This window comes from Miniopterus schreibersii (genome assembly GCF_964146895.1).
Source record: "Miniopterus schreibersii genome assembly, chromosome: 17".
NCBI lineage: Eukaryota > Metazoa > Chordata > Mammalia > Chiroptera > Miniopteridae > Miniopterus > Miniopterus schreibersii.
This window is the reverse complement of record NC_138117.1, coordinates 28722490-28745902: the sequence shown is the minus strand read 5'-3', so window position 1 is coordinate 28745902 and position 23413 is coordinate 28722490. Positions and strand designations below refer to the sequence as shown.

At 40.5% G+C, this 23413-nt stretch overlaps 1 protein-coding gene across 3 annotated transcripts; it reads right to left on the bottom strand.

The window, feature by feature from the left end:
• Window positions 1-6652: 6652 nt before the first annotated feature.
• GDAP1 (ganglioside induced differentiation associated protein 1) lies at window positions 6653-23175 on the bottom strand. Of its 3 annotated transcripts, none has more exons than XM_081117264.1 (6): window positions 23020-23175; window positions 21608-21800; window positions 12487-12660; window positions 11178-11272; window positions 10160-10274; window positions 6653-9177 (listed from the first exon to the last, which is right to left on the bottom strand). In XM_081117264.1, the coding sequence occupies exons 1-6, from the start codon at window positions 23134-23136 to the stop codon at window positions 8795-8797; spliced, it is 1077 nt and encodes a 358-aa protein (XP_080973390.1). In that variant the 5' UTR covers window positions 23137-23175; the 3' UTR covers window positions 6653-8794. The 3 variants fall into 3 exon arrangements, with proteins under 3 accessions (XP_080973390.1, XP_080973392.1, XP_080973391.1); XM_081117266.1 differs by having other exon boundaries at window positions 21753-21800; window positions 23020-23150; XM_081117265.1 differs by lacking the exon at window positions 21608-21800 and having other exon boundaries at window positions 23020-23168.
• Window positions 23176-23413: the final 238 nt, after the last annotated feature.

The following is a 23413-nucleotide window of genomic DNA, read 5'->3' as shown; positions in this document are numbered from 1 at the left end:
TTTTATTTCCTTTAGTTGACTTAGTGCACTGACTAGTATTCCAGCAGGGTAATGAATAGAAGTGATGGCCGTGGACATCTTTGCCTTCTTCCTGATCTAAGAGCGGAAACATCAGTCTTTCTCTATTAAATGATATTAACTTTGGCTTTTTTGTGGATGCTTTAATCAGGTTGAGGAAGTTTTCTTCCATGCCTATTAGGCTGAAGTTTTTTGTCTTGAATGTGTGTTGAATTTTACCAAAATGTTTTTCTGCATTTGCTGAGGTGATCTTGTAATGTTTCATCTTTATTCAGTTAATGTGGTTGATTATATAGTGTCATTTTAAACATTAAACCAAGCTTGCATCCCTTAGATAAACTCTACTGGGCCATAATGCAGGATGTACCCTTTTCTATATATTAATGGATTCAATATGCCAATAGTTGGTTGAGGATTTTTGAATCTATGAGAAGTACCCTCTGTCAATTCAGGCTGTTATAACAGAATACCATAGACTAGGTGACTTATAAACAACATAAATTTATTTCCCACGGTTCTGGAGGCTGAAAGTCCAAAATCAAAGTACCAGATGGTTGAGTTCTGTTGAGAGCACCTCTACCAGTTTGCAGACTGTCAGCTTCTCATTGTCTCTCATGCGGCAGAGAGCAGACAGTAAGCAAACTTGAATCCCTTTCATGAGGGCACCCTCATGCCCCAGACCTCCTCTAATCCTAATGACCTCCTAAAGGCCCCACTTCCTAATACCATCACATCACAGGAATGAGGTTTAATGTATGAATTTTGGAAGGACACAAAAATTCATTCCATACCAGTCTCTAACCTCTTCTCTTACAAATCTTTGTTGGATTTTGTTTTACTGACCGCATAACATAACTTGGCAAGCATTCCCCTCTCTAGTTTCTGGAAGTTTATGTCTGATTGGTATTATTTCTTACTTTTTACTTGATAGAATTTACCAGTGAAGCCATCTGGGCCTTGAGTTTTCTTTGCGGAAAGGTTTTTTTATTATTACAAATTCAAGTTCTTCAGTAGTTATGTGGCTATTCCAATGTTTTACTTCTTGAGTCACTTTGGTAAGCTGTGTTTTTCAAGACATTTATTCATTTCATCTGAATCAATGAAATAGTCAAATTTATTGGCACAATTTGTTCCTAATAGTCTTTTATTTTCCTATTAAAATTGGTAAGATATGTAATGGCACTCTTCTTTTATTTGTAATATTGGTAATTTATATTTATCTATTTCTTGATTGTCCTGATGGGCCAATCAATTTTATTAATCTCTCAAAGAATGAATTTTGAGCTTTGCTAATTTTTTTGTTTTTAAATCATGAACTTCTATACTAACTCTATTATTTTTTCGCCTCTTATTTTGGGTTTAATTAGTTCTTAAAGTGAAAAGTTACATCAAAATTTTAAACCTTCCTTCTCTTTTATTACAGGCATTTGAAGCTATAAATTTCCCTCTAAGTACTGTCTTTACTGTATCCCACAAATTTTGACATGTTGTATTTTTATTATCATTCAACTCAAAATATTTTCTTATTCTCTTATGGTTTCATCTTCAAGCCATGGGTTACTTAGAGATGTGTTATTTAATTTCCAAGTGTTTAGAAAATTTCTAAATACTTGAGTTCCTGGTTTCTGATTTAACTCTATGATCACAGAATGCACTCTGTAATATATAAATCTTTGGAAATTTATTAAAATTTCTTTTATGACCTTATACATGTCTACTTTGATAAACATTTCATATGCACTTGAAAAGAATGTTTATTCCACAGCTATTGAATACAATGCTCTGTAAATGTCAGTTAGCTCAAGTTGGTTGATAGTGTGCTCAGATCTTCTATATCCAAGCTAATTTTTGTCAGTTTTTGCTTCCTGAATTTTGAAGCTTTGCTGTGATGCATATATATTTTCAATTATGTCTTTCTAATGAATTGGTCTTTTTGTGATTTATAAATGTCCCTCTTTATCTCTTGTAAAAATGCTCTGTCTTAACATCTATTTTTCCTGAAATTAATATAGCCACACTAGCTTTCTTAAGCCATTTGCACAGTATATCACTGTCCACTCTTTTATGTTCAATTTATGCATATCTTTAAATTTAAAGTGCATCTCTAAGAGAGGCATATACCTGTATCTTGCATTTTTATTTAATCTGGCAATCCTTGACCTTCAACTGGAACATTTTACATTTAATGTCATTTATATTACATTTATATTTAATATAATTCTTGCTGTGGTAGGTTTAAATGTATCACCTTGTTAATTATTTTCCACTTGTCTCTTTTGTTTTTTCACTCTGTTGTTCCTTTCATTGGTATTTTATTTCTATTCTTCCTATTACTTTCTTAGCTTTTTTAAAAAATTAATTTTTAGTGTTCTTCCAGGGCTAACAATGCATTCTTAACTTATCAGCCTATTCACAATCAAAATTGTACTACTTCCCACTTGTTACTTTACACTTGACACAGTTCTCTTCACACTTCATACTTTACCCTCCACAAAGTTAATAGCCTTACAATAGTATAATTTCATTTATCCATCACCCCCAACTTTTGTGTTTTTTTTATTATTTACTTATTATGAAGTCCACCTTATAATGCTATTATTTTGTTTTGTTTTTAAAAGTCAGTTGCCTTTTAAGGAAATTATAAAGTAATAAAAATAATATTGTATACCACCACTTTTTTGCCGCTCCTGGCACTCTTTTGTTTGCTTGTTTGTTGTTATTTGTAGATTTGTGTTTCCATCTAGTATCATTCCTCCAACAGTCTGAAGAATTTCTCTAGCATTTTTGTTTTGCAGGCCTGCTGGACCCAATCCTCTCAGCTTCCATTTACCTGGAAATGTCTTTATTTCACTCAATTTTTAAGAGGTATTGTCTCTGAATAGAGAATTCTGAGGATTTCCCCCCAGTAGCACTTTAGACATTTCTGTTGTCTTCTGACATCCTCTGTTTCTGATGGGAACTAGGCAAACATTCATATTGCTGTTCACTCATATGTTATGTGTCTTTTTTCCCCTCTGGCAGCTTTCAAGGTGTGTTTTTTTTTAATCTTTAGTTTTCAGCAGTCTGCCTCTGATGTGCCTAGGTGCATCTTTCTTGGTATTTATCTTTCATTGAGTTCCATCATTTTCTTGGATTTGTAAGTCAAGGTTTTTAATCAAATTTGAAGAAATTTGGAATTATTAAATTACATATTTTTTTCAGCCCATTCTCACTTTCCTCTCTTTCTAGGACTCCTATAACACATACAGGGGTGGGTACTTATACAAATAAATAATACAGTAATTAATAATAAAAGAATAAACTTCACGTGCTCACAACTGTGAACCTACTTTTGCCCACCGTGTATATTAGAAGAGTTGATATTATATCCATGGGTCTCTGAGGTTCTGTTTCTTTATCTTTCCTTTACCATCACCCACCTGCTGTGAAGCCTCTCCAGTGAATTTCTCACTTGGGTTATAGTACTTTTCTATTTCAGATTTTCCATTTGGTTCTTTTATTTATTTATTTTTCTTTTTAGCTGAGTTTATTGGGGTGACATTGGTTAATAAAATTATATAGGTTTCAGGTGTATAATTCTATAATACATCAGCTGTATATTGTACTATGTGTTCACCACCCCAAGTCACATCTTCTTCCATCCCCATTTATCCCCCCTTTACCCTCATCTTCCTCCCCCAACCCCCTTTCCCTCTGGTAATCACCGTACTGTTTGTCTGTGTCTGTGAGCTGTTGTGGGTTTTTTTGCTTGCTTTATGTTTTTTACTTAATCCCTTCACCTTTTTCACTCAGTTCCACCACGCGTCTCCCCTCTGACTGCTGTCAGTCTCTTTTATGGTTTTTATTTCTCTGCTGAGATTCCTTATCTGTTGACTATGTCAGACTACATTTTCTTTTGATTCTATGAATGTATCTTGTTCTGCTTTAAAGTTGCTAAATCCAACATTTGAATCACAGCATTTTGTGTCTCTGTTTACTACTCCTTTTTTGACTGACTGTGGATCCTATTTTCCGTGTCTGGTAATTTTTTACTGTGTACTGGGCATTGTTAGTGATGCATTAAAGAGACTCGGGAAGCTGTTACCTTCCCTTTAAAGGGTATTGATTCTTGTTCAATTTCTGGCTAATAACCTCTAAATTGTGTAGGTTTGTTTTTATGTTTGTTATGGGGGATATGTAGAAACCTGAGATGTTTCCCAAGCCCTTCTAATTGGCAGGTCTGGACCTCCAAAATCTGTCTCCCCTGCAGATCTTGTCAGGGCTGAGTGGGATCTGGCTTTGTTTGAGTGGGTGCAGGGCAGTGGTCTTCAACTGGAGGTGATTTTCTCCCTAAGCAACATGTGGCAATATCTGAGGACATTGCAAATTGTCACAAGAGGAGATAAAGGGGGAGCTACTGGCATTTAGTGGGTACAGGTTGGGTATGCTCCTAAATATCCTATAACATACAGAACATCTCCACACAAGAATTATCTGACCCAAAAATATCAATAGTGCCAACACTTAAAAACTCTGGTCTAACTTGGGCCTTACTCTAGGGCAAGGTCCTTACTCTGCCTGAGGGGTTAACGAGGTGTGGCTGTCCTCCACTCTGCCTGGAGTAGGCCATCAATGACTTCAGTCACACTTGATTCTAATCTCTGGTGAGCTCCTCTCTGGTGAGTGTAAAGTAGTCGTGCTCTGAGGATGCTGTTTTTTCATGGGAGGATTTTTAGTTCATATTATTTTCTCATTGTTAACCTTTACTTTCTTTTGAGCATTGAGCTTGATAAGTGTGGAATCTCTGAAAGTCTATCATCATATTTTTATTATGATGTATATTTGATGATGTTTATGTGTGACTTTGTTGAATATCAGATTCTTAAATTCAAAAGATAGCTTAATCTGATGACACAAAAAGTTTTACATTCTGGAGATGTGTATGAAAAATCACCTATTTGATTAGGAATTAACGCATGGGTGTGGATGTGAATATTGCTGTTGGAATGGAAACCTGACCCTTTGCATTGCATTTCATGAACATCTTATATTTTCTTGTTTTTATCAGTGTGCTGCCCTTCGAATCCACAAAGCGAGTTCTCTTTCTCTCCCCCCTCTTCATTTTCATTATGTATTATATAATTAAAACTATTATCCTCACTCTAGAAATCATACTTCCTCACCTGGCTTCAAATCTACTACCTTACCCAATAAAGCACAAGTGTTCTGGGGAATTAGACAATCAAGACATTCTGATTTGAATAGTGGGGATAATATAAGTGGGCCAGATACTTGGCATAAACAATATGAAGGTGATGTCTAAATGCTAAATTATTCATTGCATTAATTTGACTTTTGTGTCTTTACCGTGGTGCTTTTCTCTTTTCTGAAAAGACTATGAGTTGTATATGAACTTAACTTTCCAGGGGTATTCAAAATTGCTCCTTCTCTTTTTTGTTTGAAAATTTAGGGAAAATAAGGTCAATTTAATTTTTATTTAATTTGCTTTGCTCAATATAAAACAAAAGTAATATTATTTCTACTTGATTAGAATATGGATGGTAATTTAGATATTTATAATCCATAAGTCAATAGAAGAAAGAGAATTAGCTATCTACAATAGAAATAAATATCATAAGTAGAGTAATATTTGAAACCCAGTAAACATGTAATAAAACTGTTTTGAAAAAAATACTTTCTCGGTGTTTATCATTTTCATGCTACCCCGTTAGGTGGCTGGCTGGAAAAGAGATCTTTTAATGATCAGGATCAATATGTAATTCTTCAAGCTGCCATTCATTTTAACCATAATATTGTGTGTATTTAAATAAATATGAGTCAGTAATTTTTGTTATAAGGAAAATATGGCATTCTATAGCTAAATATCTTGAATACCTAACTTCTGCTTGTTTTACTATTTACCACATTACATCTTGATTTTAAATGAAACAAATACATCTGTTTTCTCAAAAAGATTATAAAATTAGTACTTGCAGGGCACATATTTCTTTTCCAATTACTTTTATTGATCTTACAGGCAGAATAGTATCTTGATCTCTCTATTACATCCCACAACACCAAAAAATCTACAACTCTGGTGTCAATATCAATAACTACTAAAAATTGAGCAAGCAATTTACAACTATCTGCAATTAAGGAAACTGGATTCCAAAGGTATATCATTGCAATAACAATAAAATAGTATTTATGCGTTAAGACACAAATAGCCAACATAAATTTAGTTACCTCAGGCATTTTTCTAATTGTGATAGTTATACAAATTTGGGAAACTGAGGAGTACACTAGCCAGTCACCAATGGTCCTGAAAAAGGAAACATATACAAGTGCCTATTTTGCTGATAGTACATATTCAGCTCTTTAGCTTGACATTGTGTGATAGTGTTATCCCTTCCAAAGCATCAGAAATCAATACCACATGTGCCTCAAGCTTTTCTACAGATGAGCGATCTGATGAAGATGTCCTCATTTTGGACACTGAGGTCATTCATGTTTATCTTCAGTTGAAACATTTCAGAAGGCTCGCGGATCCTGCAGAACACCCAGTCTCAGACTCCTGGGTGAACAGCGACATCTAGTGGTCGTGCTGTCCCTAAACCAGCATTTTAAAAGGATGATCTCAAGGGCAGTCATAAAACAAGCGAAATGACCACAACACACCATCTTTAATATTAGCACAAGCATATTTCCAATGAAACTGTATCAGAAAATTACAGATACTTCCTAGTAGATTTTCTCTTATTTGGTAATAATATAAATTTAAGGAAAAGCCAGCACTGGCTTCTAATCTTTATTCTTAATGAACAGCCCTTACATAGGTAAACATCCTTTGTAGTTTTTATAAAAATCCAATTTTGGTTCCTTCATGTCTGAGTTCTCACTTCTAACAGGGTAACAAACACTATGAACTACCGAATACTCAGTTTTGTGGATCTTTTAGGAATACATGGATTGGAATGTTCCAGCAACAAATGTCACTCTATACAACAGAGCGCTGAGGTGCAAAATTAAGACATTGTAAAAGCTGCCAGTCTACTAATGATCATTGGATTGAGTTTACACCGGAAATGTTATTAATTTTTTGTAAGTACAGACTATCCTGTTCATTAAGCTTTTCTGAAACAACTGGATCATGAAATTGAATGGTATAGAAGCCTTTGACCATCAGAAAGTCATTGTTTCCTAGGAATGGCTGATTCCTATTAATAAAAGCGTCACTACAGTCTCTGGCTATCTTGCACAGCCAATCCGAGGTGATCCAAGCAAGCTCGTGCTGTTCGCTGGAACCTCAGCTCCATATTCTCCATACGTGCTTTCTGTCAGAGACCTGAAACTGCTCCCAAGGCTTTCTGCCCAGCTCTAGAAAAACTCTGTCTGCCTGCCACCATGAGAGAGTTTTCCTGAGCCCGACTGTATGATGCAGCTCATGGTGGTTCATGGGACACACTGTGATCGGCCGTTTCAGACAGACTGAGGTACCCCCAAAATGCCTAGACGTAGATGAATGAATATCGGTAGGCATTGCTATCTAGCCATTTATTTCATCTCCTCTAACTTAACTGCCAAGGGCTGAGACTAGCCTTTCTCTTCCTGTAGAACCTTCAAAAGCTTTGTTGATGATCATGAACAGATGCAAGGCCTGGACAACAGCTTTTGGGTGAGCACACCAGCCTCCCAAATGCAGAATGGGCATATTTAGTACTCCCAGGTCATGAAAACCCACTACCCAGCCACATGCCATGCTAGTGATTAGCTGGGACATTCACCTGCTGCCACTTGTGTGCATAAAGGGGGATGTAGAGGCCAAGTCCCCAGTGACAACACGGCAGTCCATAGGCACCTTCGAATTGGGGAACCATTTTGATATCACTTCAGACTTTCATATAAATCCTAGGCAGACATGCTCCAGTGGACATCTCACACCCAAGTATATAAGCAGTTCATCTTATTAAATCAATGAGTGTGATTCATATGCATTTAAAGTTAACACTGAAGTCAAATGAGGTGCCGTAACCATAAAGCCTGGGGTTTTCTCCAGCCTGCTGTGCCTAGTAACTCCTTAGTCTTATTTTCCAAGGTTCTCAATTACAGGAGGATGTGCGGACACTGGGCACAAGTCATCACGATAATGTTTACTCAGGGGACAGGAGCCCTGTGCGGCTCTGGAGGCTCCTAGAAGTTGCACTCTACTGCTCCACACTGTACAGTGTAGACTTTCTCCCTTTTCAAACCCTCTCCCTTCCCCCTTTGCCTCCCTTATTTCTGCTTGAAGCCAGCAGTGCCAGCATGGAGCATTGCTGAGCCCTGCTGCTGTCCAAACCCCATGCTGTGTAACAAACACAACGGCTGAATTTGAGGGGGAAACACTGCTATCTACTCAACACTCAGCATCTCAGGCTAGTCTCAGATAAAGGGCTATGAGCAGCCTCAGGTTATTATTATTGTCTGCTTGTAATAATAACCTCCCCCTCCAAAAAAAATTCAGAACTTCAACTGGCATTTTGAGCTCAAGGACTATTCTCTACCTATCAGCATTTACATACCTTGACCTTGTGAGTGTTTTAAGGATAGATTAGTTCAGGTTTGCAAATCAGTAATCTCAATGTTACCAGCCCACAAAAAATGTCATTGCCACCTCTCCCACATAAACTACCCAAAGAGTAAAGTAAAATAGGGTTTTTGCTACTTGCCCAGTGTCATCCATCATCCCGGGCCTGGCAGCATGGACATGGTTGAGCAAAATGTTGGGGTGAGTTGCCACCACCAGATCCCTGCAAGCCTAGAAATAATTTCCTCTGGGTCTCAGTGCTAATATCATGCTTCCAAGTCTCTTTCTGAACAGCATAAAAGCAAAATACCCCACTCCTGCAAGCAAACCAACCACAAGCGTGGTGCCAAGAACTTTGGGGGCCCTCTTCTTGGCCACCCGGAAAGCTGTCGGCAGCACCGCGGAGATTAATATGTTGTTGACATGCCCTAAAACTTTGTTAAATGTTTTCCTCTTCAAGACACGCTCATAATAGGTTTCCAAGTTGGGTCGCTTTCCATTTCCCCAGTTTCTCCTCGCAAACCCCAGGAACTTCAGTCGATGCAGGGTGACAGCGAGCGAGACGTCGGCCAGGGTGAAGGACTCTCCACAGAGCCAGGGCTGGCGGCCCTCTTCTATTCAGAGAAAGGGACACGGAGAGTTAAGGGCAAGCACCGCACAGACACACTCTAGCTGGAACCTTTCATCTCAGTCTTGAGGGCAGGTGTGAGTATAGCAGAAGATGAAGGCCATGGTACATTTTCATGACGGTCATACTCAGGAAGGAATCTTATGCTAAAAACAAAGTCCAAACGTATCCCAAGCTAAGGGAGACTTGACATCTACCAGCCACCTAGGTCCCTAAGTGAAACCAGGATCACTTGAGCCCAAAGCCTGTCTGTCATTTTGTATACAATTCTGAGAAGCTGAGAGCCTCCAAGCCAGAGGAGTGCAGATATTTCCTTCTGGTTTAGGAAACAACAGTGAGCTTTAGGAACAGCCATAAAGTCGGGCCTGAAATGTCACTCAGTGAGTGCTGCTCTCAGTCACTTATTGAAAGCGTAACAGAGTCCCTACTGTGAAGCCAGTTTCGGGTAACAGGGTGTTCGACTTTGTTGTCAATTGGAACAGGGCGCAGGGAAGTGGGCAGTGTGCTTGCACCCGGGCTCTGGCTGCATCCTGAAGTCAGGTCCACAGGGGCAACGCACGGATGCTCAGCAGCCGGACTGCACGGCCACATTTTATACCTGCCTGCAGGTGACAAGTTGTGCCCCTGCCTAAGGAAAAAATCAGAGGGAGCACTCAAGCAATTCCTCAGGTTATTCAACCAAGCTAACTACTGTAATTACGCATTCGTGAAACAGGCTAGGTTGGAATTTCACAACCAAACTTTAAATTGTGCAGAAAAATTCTTCAGTGGTCATATTTCACATAGATGCAGACTGACTTCCAATTAGACATCTGTGTTTTGCTGAATTCAGTGTTTTTGTTGTTATCCTAATTCAAATTGCCCATGAAAACAACAATTACAGGACACTTTTACTGAAATCTAAGACTGTTCTCGTAAATACTCCTGATGTCCAGGAAAAGACAGAAAAAATACAAATGAGAGCCTGCCTGGGGTTTCTTCATTTCTTCTTTGCAACTCAGTTTCAACCTGATCCAAGACTTTCTCCAACTCATCAAGAATTTTCTTCAAATATTTGACATTGTCGTGGTCAAGCAGCTTTGACTAATTAACAAAAATAACTCAATAGATTACTTATGCCTGTGAAAACAAGCGATGTAGAGCAAAGCAGATATAAACTACTGTAGGGCTGGGAACCGTTTATTCTAGACAACGAGAAGAATCAGCATAACTTTGTTAAAGCAAAAGCAAAGTCAGGGGGAAATGCACCGGCTGTGAAAATACTCCTGGGCCAGACCCGCTGCTCCCCGGCCACTCCTGGGGAACAGATGATCAGAGAGGGTGAACACTACGAGGGGCACTAAGAGGCTCCTCTCGGGCCCACTCCTGAGCGGGTTTCAGCAGGCTTCACTGAGTGGACAACCTGAATAACTGAAGGCTCGGGGGCGAGGCAGAAACCTGAGTGTGGGGGGTAAGGAGCGCGTGGGGAGTAAGGAGTGCTCTGTGTGCAGGCATCTCCTTCCCTCTGAGAAGCTCATTCAGCCAAGAGAAGGTGAAAATGGGAAGTTGAGGGGGTGGGGAGGTGGGCCCTTGCTCCATCTTTAATATGGGAGGAGCTGGCAGAGAGAGAAAGGCCTGGGCGACTGATGAAGCAAAGCCCTGCCCCTTAGGAGGCAGGCAAGCCAGACAGAGGTCAGCCCTCTGGGGCCTGAACCTGGCAGAGTACCTGAAACGACAGGTACTCGAATATTTTATTAACCTGCTCTCATCTTTTATAACTTTCCTTGGCAGCCAGCATGCGCAATATTAAGCAACTGCCATTAGGTCTGGCTATCAAACCGAATAAAGAAAAATTCTTTCTGGAAGCACAGCAGAAGCCAAAGGTAAATGGTGTACTGGTGACTTGTGATACCTAATAGAAGACGTTCTAGAAATAGTGTCACTTTACAAAAGGCGGACCATTTAGTACAAACAGAGATGTGTGCTGAGGACGCCTGGTCTACTCACTTTAAGCCTCTTCTGCTTTGCGATGTAGGCCTCCTGTAAATCTGGGTTTTCTTCAGCGAGTTTCTGCAGCTCAGACTCTGTGTTACCAATCTGGCCTGATAATGAAATCAGTTTTGAAAGAGAAAATTATTTCCTCCCTTCTGTGTGAGAAACCAGGAGAAGCAGGAAACTCTATGGAGAGAGCAGGAGCTCAGGGGTCCGTGCCCTGCCTCCGTCTCGGGCCTACCCTCTCTGTGCCTCAGTTTCCCCACCTTTAACATGGAACTATCAGAGTATCTGCCACTAGGGGCGAGGATTCAATGGGAAGCACCAGGGAAAGCGCTGAGGGCAGGCCCAGTGCGTTGTAAGTGCGGGCGCAGGGACTTGGTCTACCTTTCAGTACCTTCCAAGTTACCTATAAGGAACTTCTATGTGAAGAGAAGGGAAAGGCCTCATTTTTTAAAAAAACAAACATATAAACGCTAGGTGATAGAATTATATGTATCAGAATACTTGTTTCACGTCATATATGAGTACTTGTGAAGAGCAGGAGGGGGGACGAGAGGGAGGTGGGAAGCAGGGAGGGAGAGGAGAGCCAGGAGAAGGTATGAAAAAGAAAGAAAAGTAACGAGAGAAAGATAGGGGTGAGGCATGGTTTTTGGAAAGCATGTAGTTTTTAGATTTAGAAGATCTGGGTGTGAGTGCTCCTAGTCGGACACCCATGGAGTCTGACCACAGCCACCATCCCCAAACCTCCTGTCCCCCAGTACTGTGCCGCAGTGGCCCTCCTGCTGCGCACCTGGTACCAACCCCACTCATCCTCAGGACAGGACAGGGCAGGGCAGGAGAGAGCGGGATGTCTCACCTCAAGCTCTGTAATTCTGCAATCACTGAATTGAGAGGTAGAGTGAAAGGCAGACAGCCTGTAGTTCAGCTCCCTCACATAATGAACAAAGGGAAGGACCAGCAATGTGACCTCAGTTGCCTCTATTCCCCACAGATCCCAGCTTTCCTGATTCCCAGTCCAGCTGTCCATGAGAACACATTATGGTCTTTACTTTTCCACAGGCCACTATTCTGAGTTTTATCCAAACTTGGCCCTCAAAGCCAAAAGCTGGAAAACCAGGACCTAGAGACAATAAATATCCAGCTGAACAGCTGAGGCACAGGTTAATCTGGGTGCATGGATCCATCTAGAACATGCCCATCCATGAAGCAAACTCAACAACTCTGTTCCCATCTCCTCTCAATGCTCATGAGATACACTAGGTCTCAAAATGAATTAAAAGAAACTCAAGAGAGAATTCAGGTCTTTAAGATTTTTACGTACTGCGAATCCTTGTTGTTGCATAAGCTGGGATCATGGAGTCCACAGTGAGCTCAGGGTGTAAAATACAGCCATGGGTATAGGCATCCATTGGCAAGGAGTCGAGCAGTTCCCGATAGTGTTGTACCCGTGGGTAATACATGCTTCCTTTATCAGGCATTAACCTGGGTGTTTTTTCTGAAGTGCACATACAAACACATACAAAGCATTGAAGGAAAAGTTACAAATGAAATATTACATCAAAAGCAAAAACAAAACCCCATTAACATCTTCTATATTGTATCAAGGCATTTAAAAGATATCTCCCCAGCCCAGACATTCAAATTTCAAAATGGTCTGATGTACCAGATCAGATCCCAAATCATGATCACTCTGGCAATCTCGCACTTCTCCTTACAAATTACAACTCAACCCTCAAGGTCTAGATATGCCAGCTCCTCCATAGCGCATTCCCTGACCTCCTGCAACTACCAGCTCTGGCCGGGCCAGGTATGCCTTCCTCTGTGTACACAAAAGACCTTGTACATACTCCATTACAGCCCTTATCATCTGAATTATTTGTATCTTTTTGCCCCATGAACCTCTTCAGAGTAAGGAACCTGTGGTCCAGGATCTAGCTAGTGCCCCATACATTTTAGGTCTTAATAAAGTTTGGTTAAGAATGAAAGCTCAGCCCGGCCGGGCGTGGCTCAACGGTTGAGCGTCAACCTAGGATCCAGGCGATCAGGGTTCGATTCCCGGTCAGGGCACATGCCCGGGTTGCGGGCTTGATCAATGACTCTCTCATCATTGACGTTTCTATCTTTCTCTCTCCCTCTCCTTTCCTCTCTCTGAAATCAATAAAGATATATTAAAAAAAAAAAAAAAGAATGAAAGCTCCTTATAGAAAAATGTTCAGGTACTACTCTTCTCTAAGTTCCAATAAATACCAAGAGTGACCCTATTGATGTTATGTGAATGTGAAATGACAATCTTCATGGGATTTCTAATATTTTATCTCTGGAAAGTGAATTTTACATAAATCCTCATTTACTGGTTAAAATCTAGACTATAGGCTCCTCGAGGGCAGGGACTATGTTCTCTGTTGCATCCTCAGTATCTAATATTATATTTGGCTCCTAGCAGGTAAATTTTAATTAATTAATTAATTAATTAATTAATATATTCCCGAATTTTTAATTATTATAGTTTCACTTTCCCTGCTTTCAGCTACCCACATTCAACCACTGTCCAAAAATGTCAAATGAAAAGTTCCAGAAATAAACAATTCAAATGTTTTACACTGCACACCATTCTGAGAAGCGTGATGAAATTTCATGCTATCCCCTCCTGCTGGCCACTTGGTAGCCGTCTCAGTTATCCGATCGAGTGTTGCAGCATCGTAATGCTTATGTTCAAGTCGCCCTTTTTATTTCATAATGGCCCCAAAGCCACTCACGTAACTTTTATTACAGTGTATTGTTATAACTGTTCTATTTTATTATTATTATCATTAATCTCTTCCTGTGCCTAATTTATAAACGTTATCACAGATATGTACGTATAGGAAAAAACATGGTATTTAGGGCTTGGTACTGTCCAGTTTCAGGCATCCTCTGGGGGTCTTGTATCTTCTCCCAAAGAAAAGGAAGACTAGTGGATCTGAGCTGGAGAAGCTCTGTGGTATGAGGCACTCAGATATAGAAGCCAAGAAATTCTCCCAAGATCCCACAGCTAATCAGAGGCAGAGCAAGAACGAGTCATCTATCTCTGAGTACAGTGCTCTCTTTCATTACATCATCATAACATCTTCAAAGGGCTTACTTTTCAGAGACTATCCAAGAATGATAAAGATGAATCACGTCACCCGAAGGCCAGGGCAATGTCCCTTCAGAATCACTTTCCACCTCTGCCCCTCAAACTGCCTTGAAAAAGGCCAATGGCCTTATTCCAGTGAGTGAAAAGAACAGCCTCAACTTTATTGATTTACTTCTTAGTTTGGGTTATTTATTGATGCAGAATCCTTTTGAGCTTCTCCCACTCATTCCTGAGTGTTGACAAATCAGAGCTGGTTGCAGAGCATTTCAGGCAAGATTTCATAATGTCAGACCAAGAAGAACAAGCTTTTGAAGCCAACAGGCTATTTCTGACTCTCTAAGAAAATAGAAGATGGATTACTCTTCAAACCTGCTAGGGAGTCCAGCTCTAAAGGCCGCATTAGAATCATCAAGAATGAAGCGTCAGCTACACACTGTCTGTGAACAGGGATTTGCCCAACCAGAGCACACTTCCTTGCTGACCTTTCAAGATCTCTTGATCTCAGCGTATCACCAGGATGCCAACCAATGCATGGTAGACACATCCCATTTCCACAAGGACAACACGCTGGAGGCCCTCTAAGGTCCTTGAAATTCTTAACCTTTTACGTGCCACTACCCTCTTCTCAAAATATTGTTCTTAAATGCATAAAATACAAGCTGTGTTAGCACTCCTTGTGGTCAAGTAATCCACTATGAGAAGAACTATACTCTGCATTTTCACTTTCCTCAGTGGATTCTCTGTTTACAACAGTCCCTCCCGCACCCCTACAGGAGAGCGCCTCCTCTCTCGTTTCTCTGCGCTTGCCCTCGGTTCACCGTTAGACCCCCGGTCCCAAACTGCAATTCTTGGTTGTTCCCAAATACATACATTGTGCTGGAGAAATATCTGGCTACTTGTTAAAGGTCAATAATACTAAAATTAAAAAAAAAGAAAAGAAAGAAAGAAAATATGTTCTTGGAACTGTGCTCAGTCAGGAGTGGGAAAGCGATGGAAGGCTCACAGGGACAGGACAGGGAATCGGGGGGCTGTTAGGAAGCCGGCAATGAGGAGAGCCCCCAGCTCTGGGGACCAGGGCTGCAGCAGTGAGGCACGACAGCAGGCCCAATAAGAATAAACAAATGAGTTGCATAAGATCTGCCTTCCTAGAAGACTGAGTAGGGGACAAGACAGGTCTTGTATTGCTCCTAAATTTGGGCAGCAACTTAGAAACAGGCAGATGGACATAAAGCACAATGACTTGATAAACAACCAGGACAGAAAACAAAAGAAGTTTAAAAAAATCAGAAAGAAACAATAAAAGCATTCTGCAGCCATTTAATAGGGACAAACAGCTCCGTACATTCTCAAGTCCCTCTATTGCTGATTAGAATGACAATGGCCTTGAGCCATTAAAAAAAATTACTTTCAGTTCCAAGAGCAAAAAATAAAAAGGACCTAAGGGCTTAAAGACATAAGCTTCCATTATTTTACTAAATTCACTACTCTGATTTTCTACGTTCCCCAGTGATGGCAGATACAAGACTCTCTTTTATCAGGCAGTTGGTTCTAATTGTCGGATACACATAACATAGAACTAGGACCTTGGCATTTAATACCCACGCCTGTCCACAAAAATTGGCCAAATCACAGAAAGGGAAAAAAAGGAAAAAAAGTTACTTTTAAAAGCCACTTTTATTGGCACAATCATGAGTTTTTCTTTTCCTTACATATGCCATATTTTCTGCACCCTGGGTTAAAACCTTGCTGCTAAATCTGCATTTTCGGTGATAGGCTAAAAGGAACACAATGTTGTTCAACTATATATGAGCCTTATATGGACAGACATAAAATTTTTATTCTCTGACCTTTACCAACAATTAGAAATTCCTTACATAAATAACGATATTTTTAAAATATATCTTTTATTGATTTCAGAGAGAGATAGAAACATCAACGATGAGAGAATCATTGATCGGCTGCCTCCTGCACGCCCCTCACTAGAAATCAAGCCTGCAACCCAGGCATGTGCCCTGACCGGGAATCGAACCCCGATCTCCTGGATCCTAGGTTGACGCTCAACCGCTGAGCCACGGCCTGGCCGGGCAATAACAATATTTTTTAATGTAGCAGTGACTTCAGAATTAATGTTCTTTCAAAAATCTGATACAGTTGATTTTCAACATAACATATATTGATAAAATTGTATCTATAAAATTATATTTCCTAGTCAAACTTATGTGTGATGCTTGAATATCACACCTGTTAAAGTACAAAATTCAAATGAGTAAATTTGAAGATCTTACTGGCTTAATTAAGTGATTCAATTGGGCAACAGCAGATCCAGCAACTAGAAAGGCTCTTGGAGGGACTATAAAAATGGAAGGTTTTCATAGGAAGAAAGATGGGTGAGGGAGCTATTAGCAAAAGGAAAGGGAGGATTATTTTAAGCCAGCACATCTTCTTTCTGGGGGGTAATGGACCAGCAAAGGTTTTATCACGCAGACTGCCTCTTCCTCCTTCAGGGGACAGAGACAGCCCCTGGGACAGACTGCCTTACTGGTGCTTGACCAGAAAACTCTAGAAGGGTTGATTAAGATTACATTTCTGGTGAAGGCTGAGACTGCAGTTGGGCAGGCATTAAGTATCACGGGCTTTAGCACAAGTGATGCCGTCTTGGGCCTGTGGCTTTCTCTTTAATACTAGAATACTTTGATTATTTCCAAACCAAACCCTATTTCCTAATAATCTTTTAAATGATATATATAGACATAAGATATGGGGCATAATCTTCAGAGAACTGTTATATATTAAATTACCAAAATTCAATATTCACTATATTATATCCTTGTTTCCAGGTTACTACTGGCAGTAAAAAATAGCATGTGTTCTGGTATTTTGTAGTTACTTCATGCCCACCTTTTTTATTATCTAGTGGCCAAACTACAGTTCACTGGAAGAGATTATGAATAGTATAAGAAATATCTAGAATTTTTAAATCCATATTATTGGTGTGTATATTCCCTTGTCACATCCATCGTTCCCGAGTTCTTCTAATTTGCTTAGCATCAGACCTCATCTAGATTAATAAACTGCTTGCTTTACTCTAACTACTCTTCATTACATGCCCAGGTAGGAAAAGCTGTCATGTGCATGAAAAAGTCAGCAAAACTGAGTAGTAATAATAGCACATGCGTGTCTTGCAGGCAGGTTTTACATTATCATCAAGTTTATAGAATGAAATTATCTTTGAAGATTAGTAAGATTTTAACGATTTGGGTCTTTTAAAAGACTGAAAGAATGAATGAAGAGATTGCTCTTGGCAGCCCTTGGGTGATCAGCCATAACGGAGTACTTCTAAATTCTTCCTTTTACCCAAGTTCTGACCTCAGGAACATCATTGATGTCTACGTCAGTCTTCCATGTAACTGCTTTAAAAACAAATCAAGCATAGCCATCGCTCAACTTAATATTCACTTTCTTTTGCTAAGACTTAGGAAAAAAGTCTTGGTGATCAAATTTCTCCCCTCAAACTAGCAGTTATTTAATGGATTTATCCCATAAGGATGTAAATACGGAAATAATGATTACACAGAAAGGTTGAGAAAGGTTTGCAGATCGGCAAGTCATCATTTTTCATATAATCCCCAGCTGATAGAATAACACAGAATAGCAACTAGTAACAGCGAATGAAATACACTCTGTTCACTACACTCTGTTCTTTGGATGAATGGATACACTTAATTAAAGTCTCCTATTATAACCGTGAGCAACTATAGACCTCATGAAATCCATTCACTTGTTATCATTCTAATTTGTCAACTTCTTTAGAGTTCCATCCATAAATGGACAAAATGCTACATATTCCAACCAGTTAAGAATGTAGCAGGTTACAACTCACCATACTCTGGACAGAACCTATACTTATAGCCTTTTGTTTTACTGTTGGCTTTTATTGGTAACGTATTAGCCAGCCAGGTCTCCCATCCTTCATTAGTGCAGATGATTTTTAAAAACAAAATTAACATACTACATTTAGCCTTGTTAAACTTTACCTTGGTTATTTTTCCATTTTATTGTTCCATTAGAAACATTTCATAAGCTAGTCATCATATTAACCACCCTTGCTTTTCTGTCATCTACAAATCTAATAGTGTTTCTGCTATGTCTTTATTCAAGTCATTTATGGAATCGTTAGGCTCCTCAGAGAACAGAAGCCTATGAGAACACCAGTAGAGATCCCTGTCCAGGATGACATCTATTTTCAATAATTCATTCATTTTAATCATTCAATTGTATTTATTAAGTTCCTATTAAAGAACATTCACTGTATGAGGCATTGGGAATACAGCTGTTAATGAGACAGACACTGTCTCTGACCTCATGGTGCTCAGAGTGATCTACAAGCAGTTGAAATGATTAAAATAAAGTGAGAAAAAATTATTATAGGGTAAGTAAAATGACAGTCAATATCAAAAGGAACAACTTGGTATAAGAAATTAAAATGAATATTCTTCAACATGGTGGTTTATTCATCTGAAAATGTGCACCTCATCTAGCCGTATTTGCTCCTTCATTTCACAAGGGTATCATATGAAGTGATCGTAAATGCTCAACTTAAATCAAGGTACACTATATCTTCTGGCACATAATAGACTCACCTTTTTAAAGTGTTAGTTAATGACATTTTCCTGTAAGTAATGCAAACTTAAGCTGCTTCCTTTTAACTGAGATACTCAAAATGTGTATGTGTGTATATATGTGTGAGTGTGTGTATATATTTCTTTTAATTTTTGACAACCCAGTCTAGAACTCTGCCACAATTAAAGATATTTATAGCACTGCTTAAAGCTTAAACAATTACTTAATGCACATTCATTTGTAGCAGTGCTTCTCAAACTTTATGTATATTTGAATCACTTGGGAATCGTGTTAAAATGCAGATTCTGACTGACGCGATCTGCAGCGGAGTCTAGGACTCTGCATTTCTAACAAGCTCCCAGTGATACCAGTGCTGCTGGTCAATGGAAGACACTTTAAGTAGCAAGGATTGGCAGAATCACCCCCCCCTTGACAATTGGGATAATATTTGTCTGTCACTTGTCTGGCTCTTTTCTAATCTGAGTTCCAGTGATAAATATAAAGTATCTTAATGACAACTGTGATAACACTTGCATGTTTGTTTTGTATTTAATACTTTGGGATAAATTCATCTGTAGACTGGACTAGCCTTCATTTATGCAACTAATTGTTCCTGTGCTCTGTTGATATCTACCATGGCTTTTAGGTCCTTTAACCTTGACCTTTTTCAACCCTATCCAATCGCATAACTACTGCCCTAGGAAAGGGGAACAAGTAAAATAGGAACCAACTGGACTTGCTTTATCTCTGCAATTGATAGAGCCACGTCACCTAACCCAAGAGGACAAACCAAAGTCATGTCGCCAGGGAAGTGGAATAAGTTAGGTCCAGCCTCAGACAAAAAGCTAGGATTCCTGATTGCCTGCTTATTCTGTTGGTACAACCAGAATTAAAGTCCTTAGTTTCTATATTTTTTACCCTAACACTTATGCCTTCTCCTCTGATTCAATAGATTCAATAAACAGTAAGAAGAACCCAGTATTTCCCTTGTTAGGGCGGGACTCAGAATGTGTCTCAGTTTTGTTGTTATACTAAGGAAAAGGAAGAGCCTAAGGCAAGTTATGAGAAAGCCTAATTGTTATTAACATTACTACGTTATAAAGTAACATATTTCATATTACTCAGTATCTTAGAGGAGAAACAATCTAAGGAGGAAGAGAGAAGGAGAGGGAGGGGAGGAATGGTAGTAGCAGTAGTCTGAGAGATACTAACAAAAGATTTAAATATGATTTTCCATTTACTGTATCTTTTTAAAGTTTGCAATTATTCAAAACAGGATTCTTGTACAGTTATTTTTGTTTTATTCACATTATTATAATTACTTCTCCCAAGAAATACAAATTATTATTTAACAGACTTGTCCATTTCCAAAAAGCTCAAAGTTGAGAAAAATTGTATTAAATCACTTAGCCAGCATTTTCAGTACAATCCCCAGCATACACACTCAGAGGGGTGGCAAGTAATGGTGACAGGGAAAGCCATTCATTAAATCCTTTCGCTTTGATCAATGGCCACCTCTAATAATACCTCCAATCAGAATCCTAGAGAGCGAAACATTTGGATTAAGAGCAGAAGCAGCCCTCTGCTCATCCAATCCCCTGGGGTCCCTGCCCCGCTCAGGTCCCATATCTATTTTCCTTCAAAGTAATGCCTCAGACATTTTTCTTGGCCAGTTTCCTTTCTCAGTTTCCAGCGATTTGAGGTTATTTTCTGGTTTCAATCTCCCCAATTAACGTCAGCGCAACTGGCGGGAGATGAAGAGTACCTGGATTTCATGCACCTTCTATCGCAGCAGAGGGCTCGGCTGACAGCCAGGAGCCCCGTGTTCTGATCTCAGTCCTGCCAGTGATCAGCTCTTGAGTCCTGGGCAAATCGGTGACACCACAGTTCACCTCAGAGGGTCGTCATGAGGAACAAGTGACACACGCGTAAGTGGCAGTGACTCTGGGATACAGCTGGTATAATACGAAGGTCTGGATTTGAAAGACTTGCACTCCGGCCCTGCCCTGCCATTAAATAGCTCTGTTACCTTAAGCAACCCCTCATGTCATGACTCCGATGGGTTCTTTGAAGACTGAACAGAACAGAAACTGTAAAATGCCTGATATAAAACAGTCTGTCAGCAAGTGATTATTACTTAAAAGCACTATATAAATTTAAGCCCTATAACTCCTTGCAAAAGATATGAAATTCAAACTATACAGGAGGAACAGGGGCCAAGAACTCAAAGCATACCAATATTCTATTCTCCCTGCCTATAATTTATTTCTCTTTTTCCCTCTGTTTTTAAGGTGGAACCATTTGGTAGAACAGATGAAACTGACTTTCACAATGTACATTTAGAATCAATATTATGAATTAGACCTCAAGGCAACTAAACTACCATCACAAGCCACACACCTGCAGGGTTTTTTTGCAAGTCAATTTAAAACATTAAAATTTGCAGTTTACATGAAATTCTTTTAAAGGAGTTATACTGGTTTGTACAAAATTTATGTTATTGACCTATTTTATTTTTGTGTGCTTATGGAAATGGAAAAGGTTTTTAATCACTAAACCACCACCATGAAACCAAAAAGAAAGAAAGAAAAAGGAAGGAAGGGAAGGAGGGAAGACGGAAGGGAGGGAAGAGGGAAGAGGGATGGGGGGAACACATCAATTTGTGTTAAAAGTAAATCCAAGAAATCACAAATAGCCTTAACATTACCATCCAGGAAAGTCTGTTCAAGATAATCAATGATCTGAGTGGCCTCACAAATAATGTTTTCCCCGTGGATAAGGACAGGCACTTCTCCAGTTGAGTTCAAACGCATAAACCAAGGCTCATTGTGCTCACTCAGGGGCAGACTTACATCATGTTGCTCGCACTTCAATGCCTTTTCAGCAATTACCAAGCGCACCTGGAAGAGTTCACACTGGTTACCACAGCGCACGGAGGCTTTCAATTCAATGAGATCCTTGGATACCACTAAGTAGCTTTTCTGTGCTTCCCGGAGTTATTAATATTTTCAATATCCTTTTTAACTACAGTCATGTGCAACATAACTACCTTTAGGTCAGTGACAGACTGCATATATGACAGTGGCCCCATAAGATTATAATGCAGCCAAAAAATTCCTATCGCTTAGTGATGTCGTAGCCATCAAACTAAATTATTGCACTGCCAGTCGAATAAAATTATGTACATACTATTATGTACAGTAGCAATACCTGATAATGATAATAAACGACTATGTTACTGGTTTTTGTGTGTGCTATACTGTACCTTTTATTGTTATTTTAGAATATACTTGTAAAACAGTATTAATGTTACACCAGCAGCAACCTCATATGTTTTGCATCTCTTGATTGCATCATTGTATCTTGCGCTTGATTTGATCTCGTGCAGTTTTCTACAGTAACATGCTATACAGGTTGCAGCCCAGGAGCACAGGCTACACCATAGGGCCCAGGTGTGCAGCAGGCCCTACCGTCTAGGTTTGTGTACGTGCACTCTTACGTTCTCAGAGCAACAAAATCGCCTAGCAATGCATTTCTCAGAAGGGGCCCCTGTCGTTAAGCCCTGTGTGACTGTATTCCTATTCTAGAATTAACGCGTCAGATGTAGTCTAGCGTCTTGTTCTTATAAATGAGAAAAGATAAGTAATGAAAATGATTCTGGCTACAAAAATGTACAGTGACCTTCCCACCGCCAGTACTTTCTTTGTGCCCTAAACCTAATTACATTCTCCCCAGACAAGAACCTGAAATAGAGATATGCTAGGCCTTGTGACAGACAGTAGATGGGAGCGAAATGGAGCAAAATCAGGGACTGCAGATTCCTCGGCTGCTGTTTGAAGGCGCTTCCCTCTGCCTCAACTCTGCGAGGCCCAGGAGACAGGCCTCCGGCCCAAAGGCCGAAAGGGATGCTTCGGGTCGTGCTTCCCGAGCGGCGGTGCCTGGGTCGGCCTTTCCGCCTCAGGCTGCCTCCCTGCTCCCGCTAAGGCACACCCTGCCCTGGAGGGAGCCCGGGGGTCAGGGTGCCCGAGGCCAGCGTCCAGTGGGCCGGGCCGGGCCGGCGGGCCCGGCGGGAGCTGTCCGGTGCTGAAGTCCGCTCCGCCCGCCTGCGCCGGGCCTTACCTTTTGGGAGCTGAAGGAATGCGTCCAGTGGTACAGAATGAGCTTAGCCTCCGCCTCCCGCTCGCCCGCCTCCAGCGGGGGCGCGCCCCCTGCCTGCTCGGCCTGCGCCCCGGCCATTGCGGGGTGCGCCCTGGCTCCCCCACCGCGCTGCCGGCGAAGCCTGGGTCCTCTTCTCGCGATGCCTCCGGAGGCGGGAAAGCGAGTTCCCGCGACAGCGGGGCCGCTGGGAAGTGTAGTTTCTGCGGCCAGAAAGCTGCGGGGCGGCGACCGCAGAGACTGGGCGTCCGCGCCGGGCGCGGGGAGGCCACCGGGGGTGCCGGGGGGTGTTTCTTAGGGGAAACAACCTCAAATGCGTCCCTGATTATGAAAGTGAGTATTGACTAATGTCGATAGC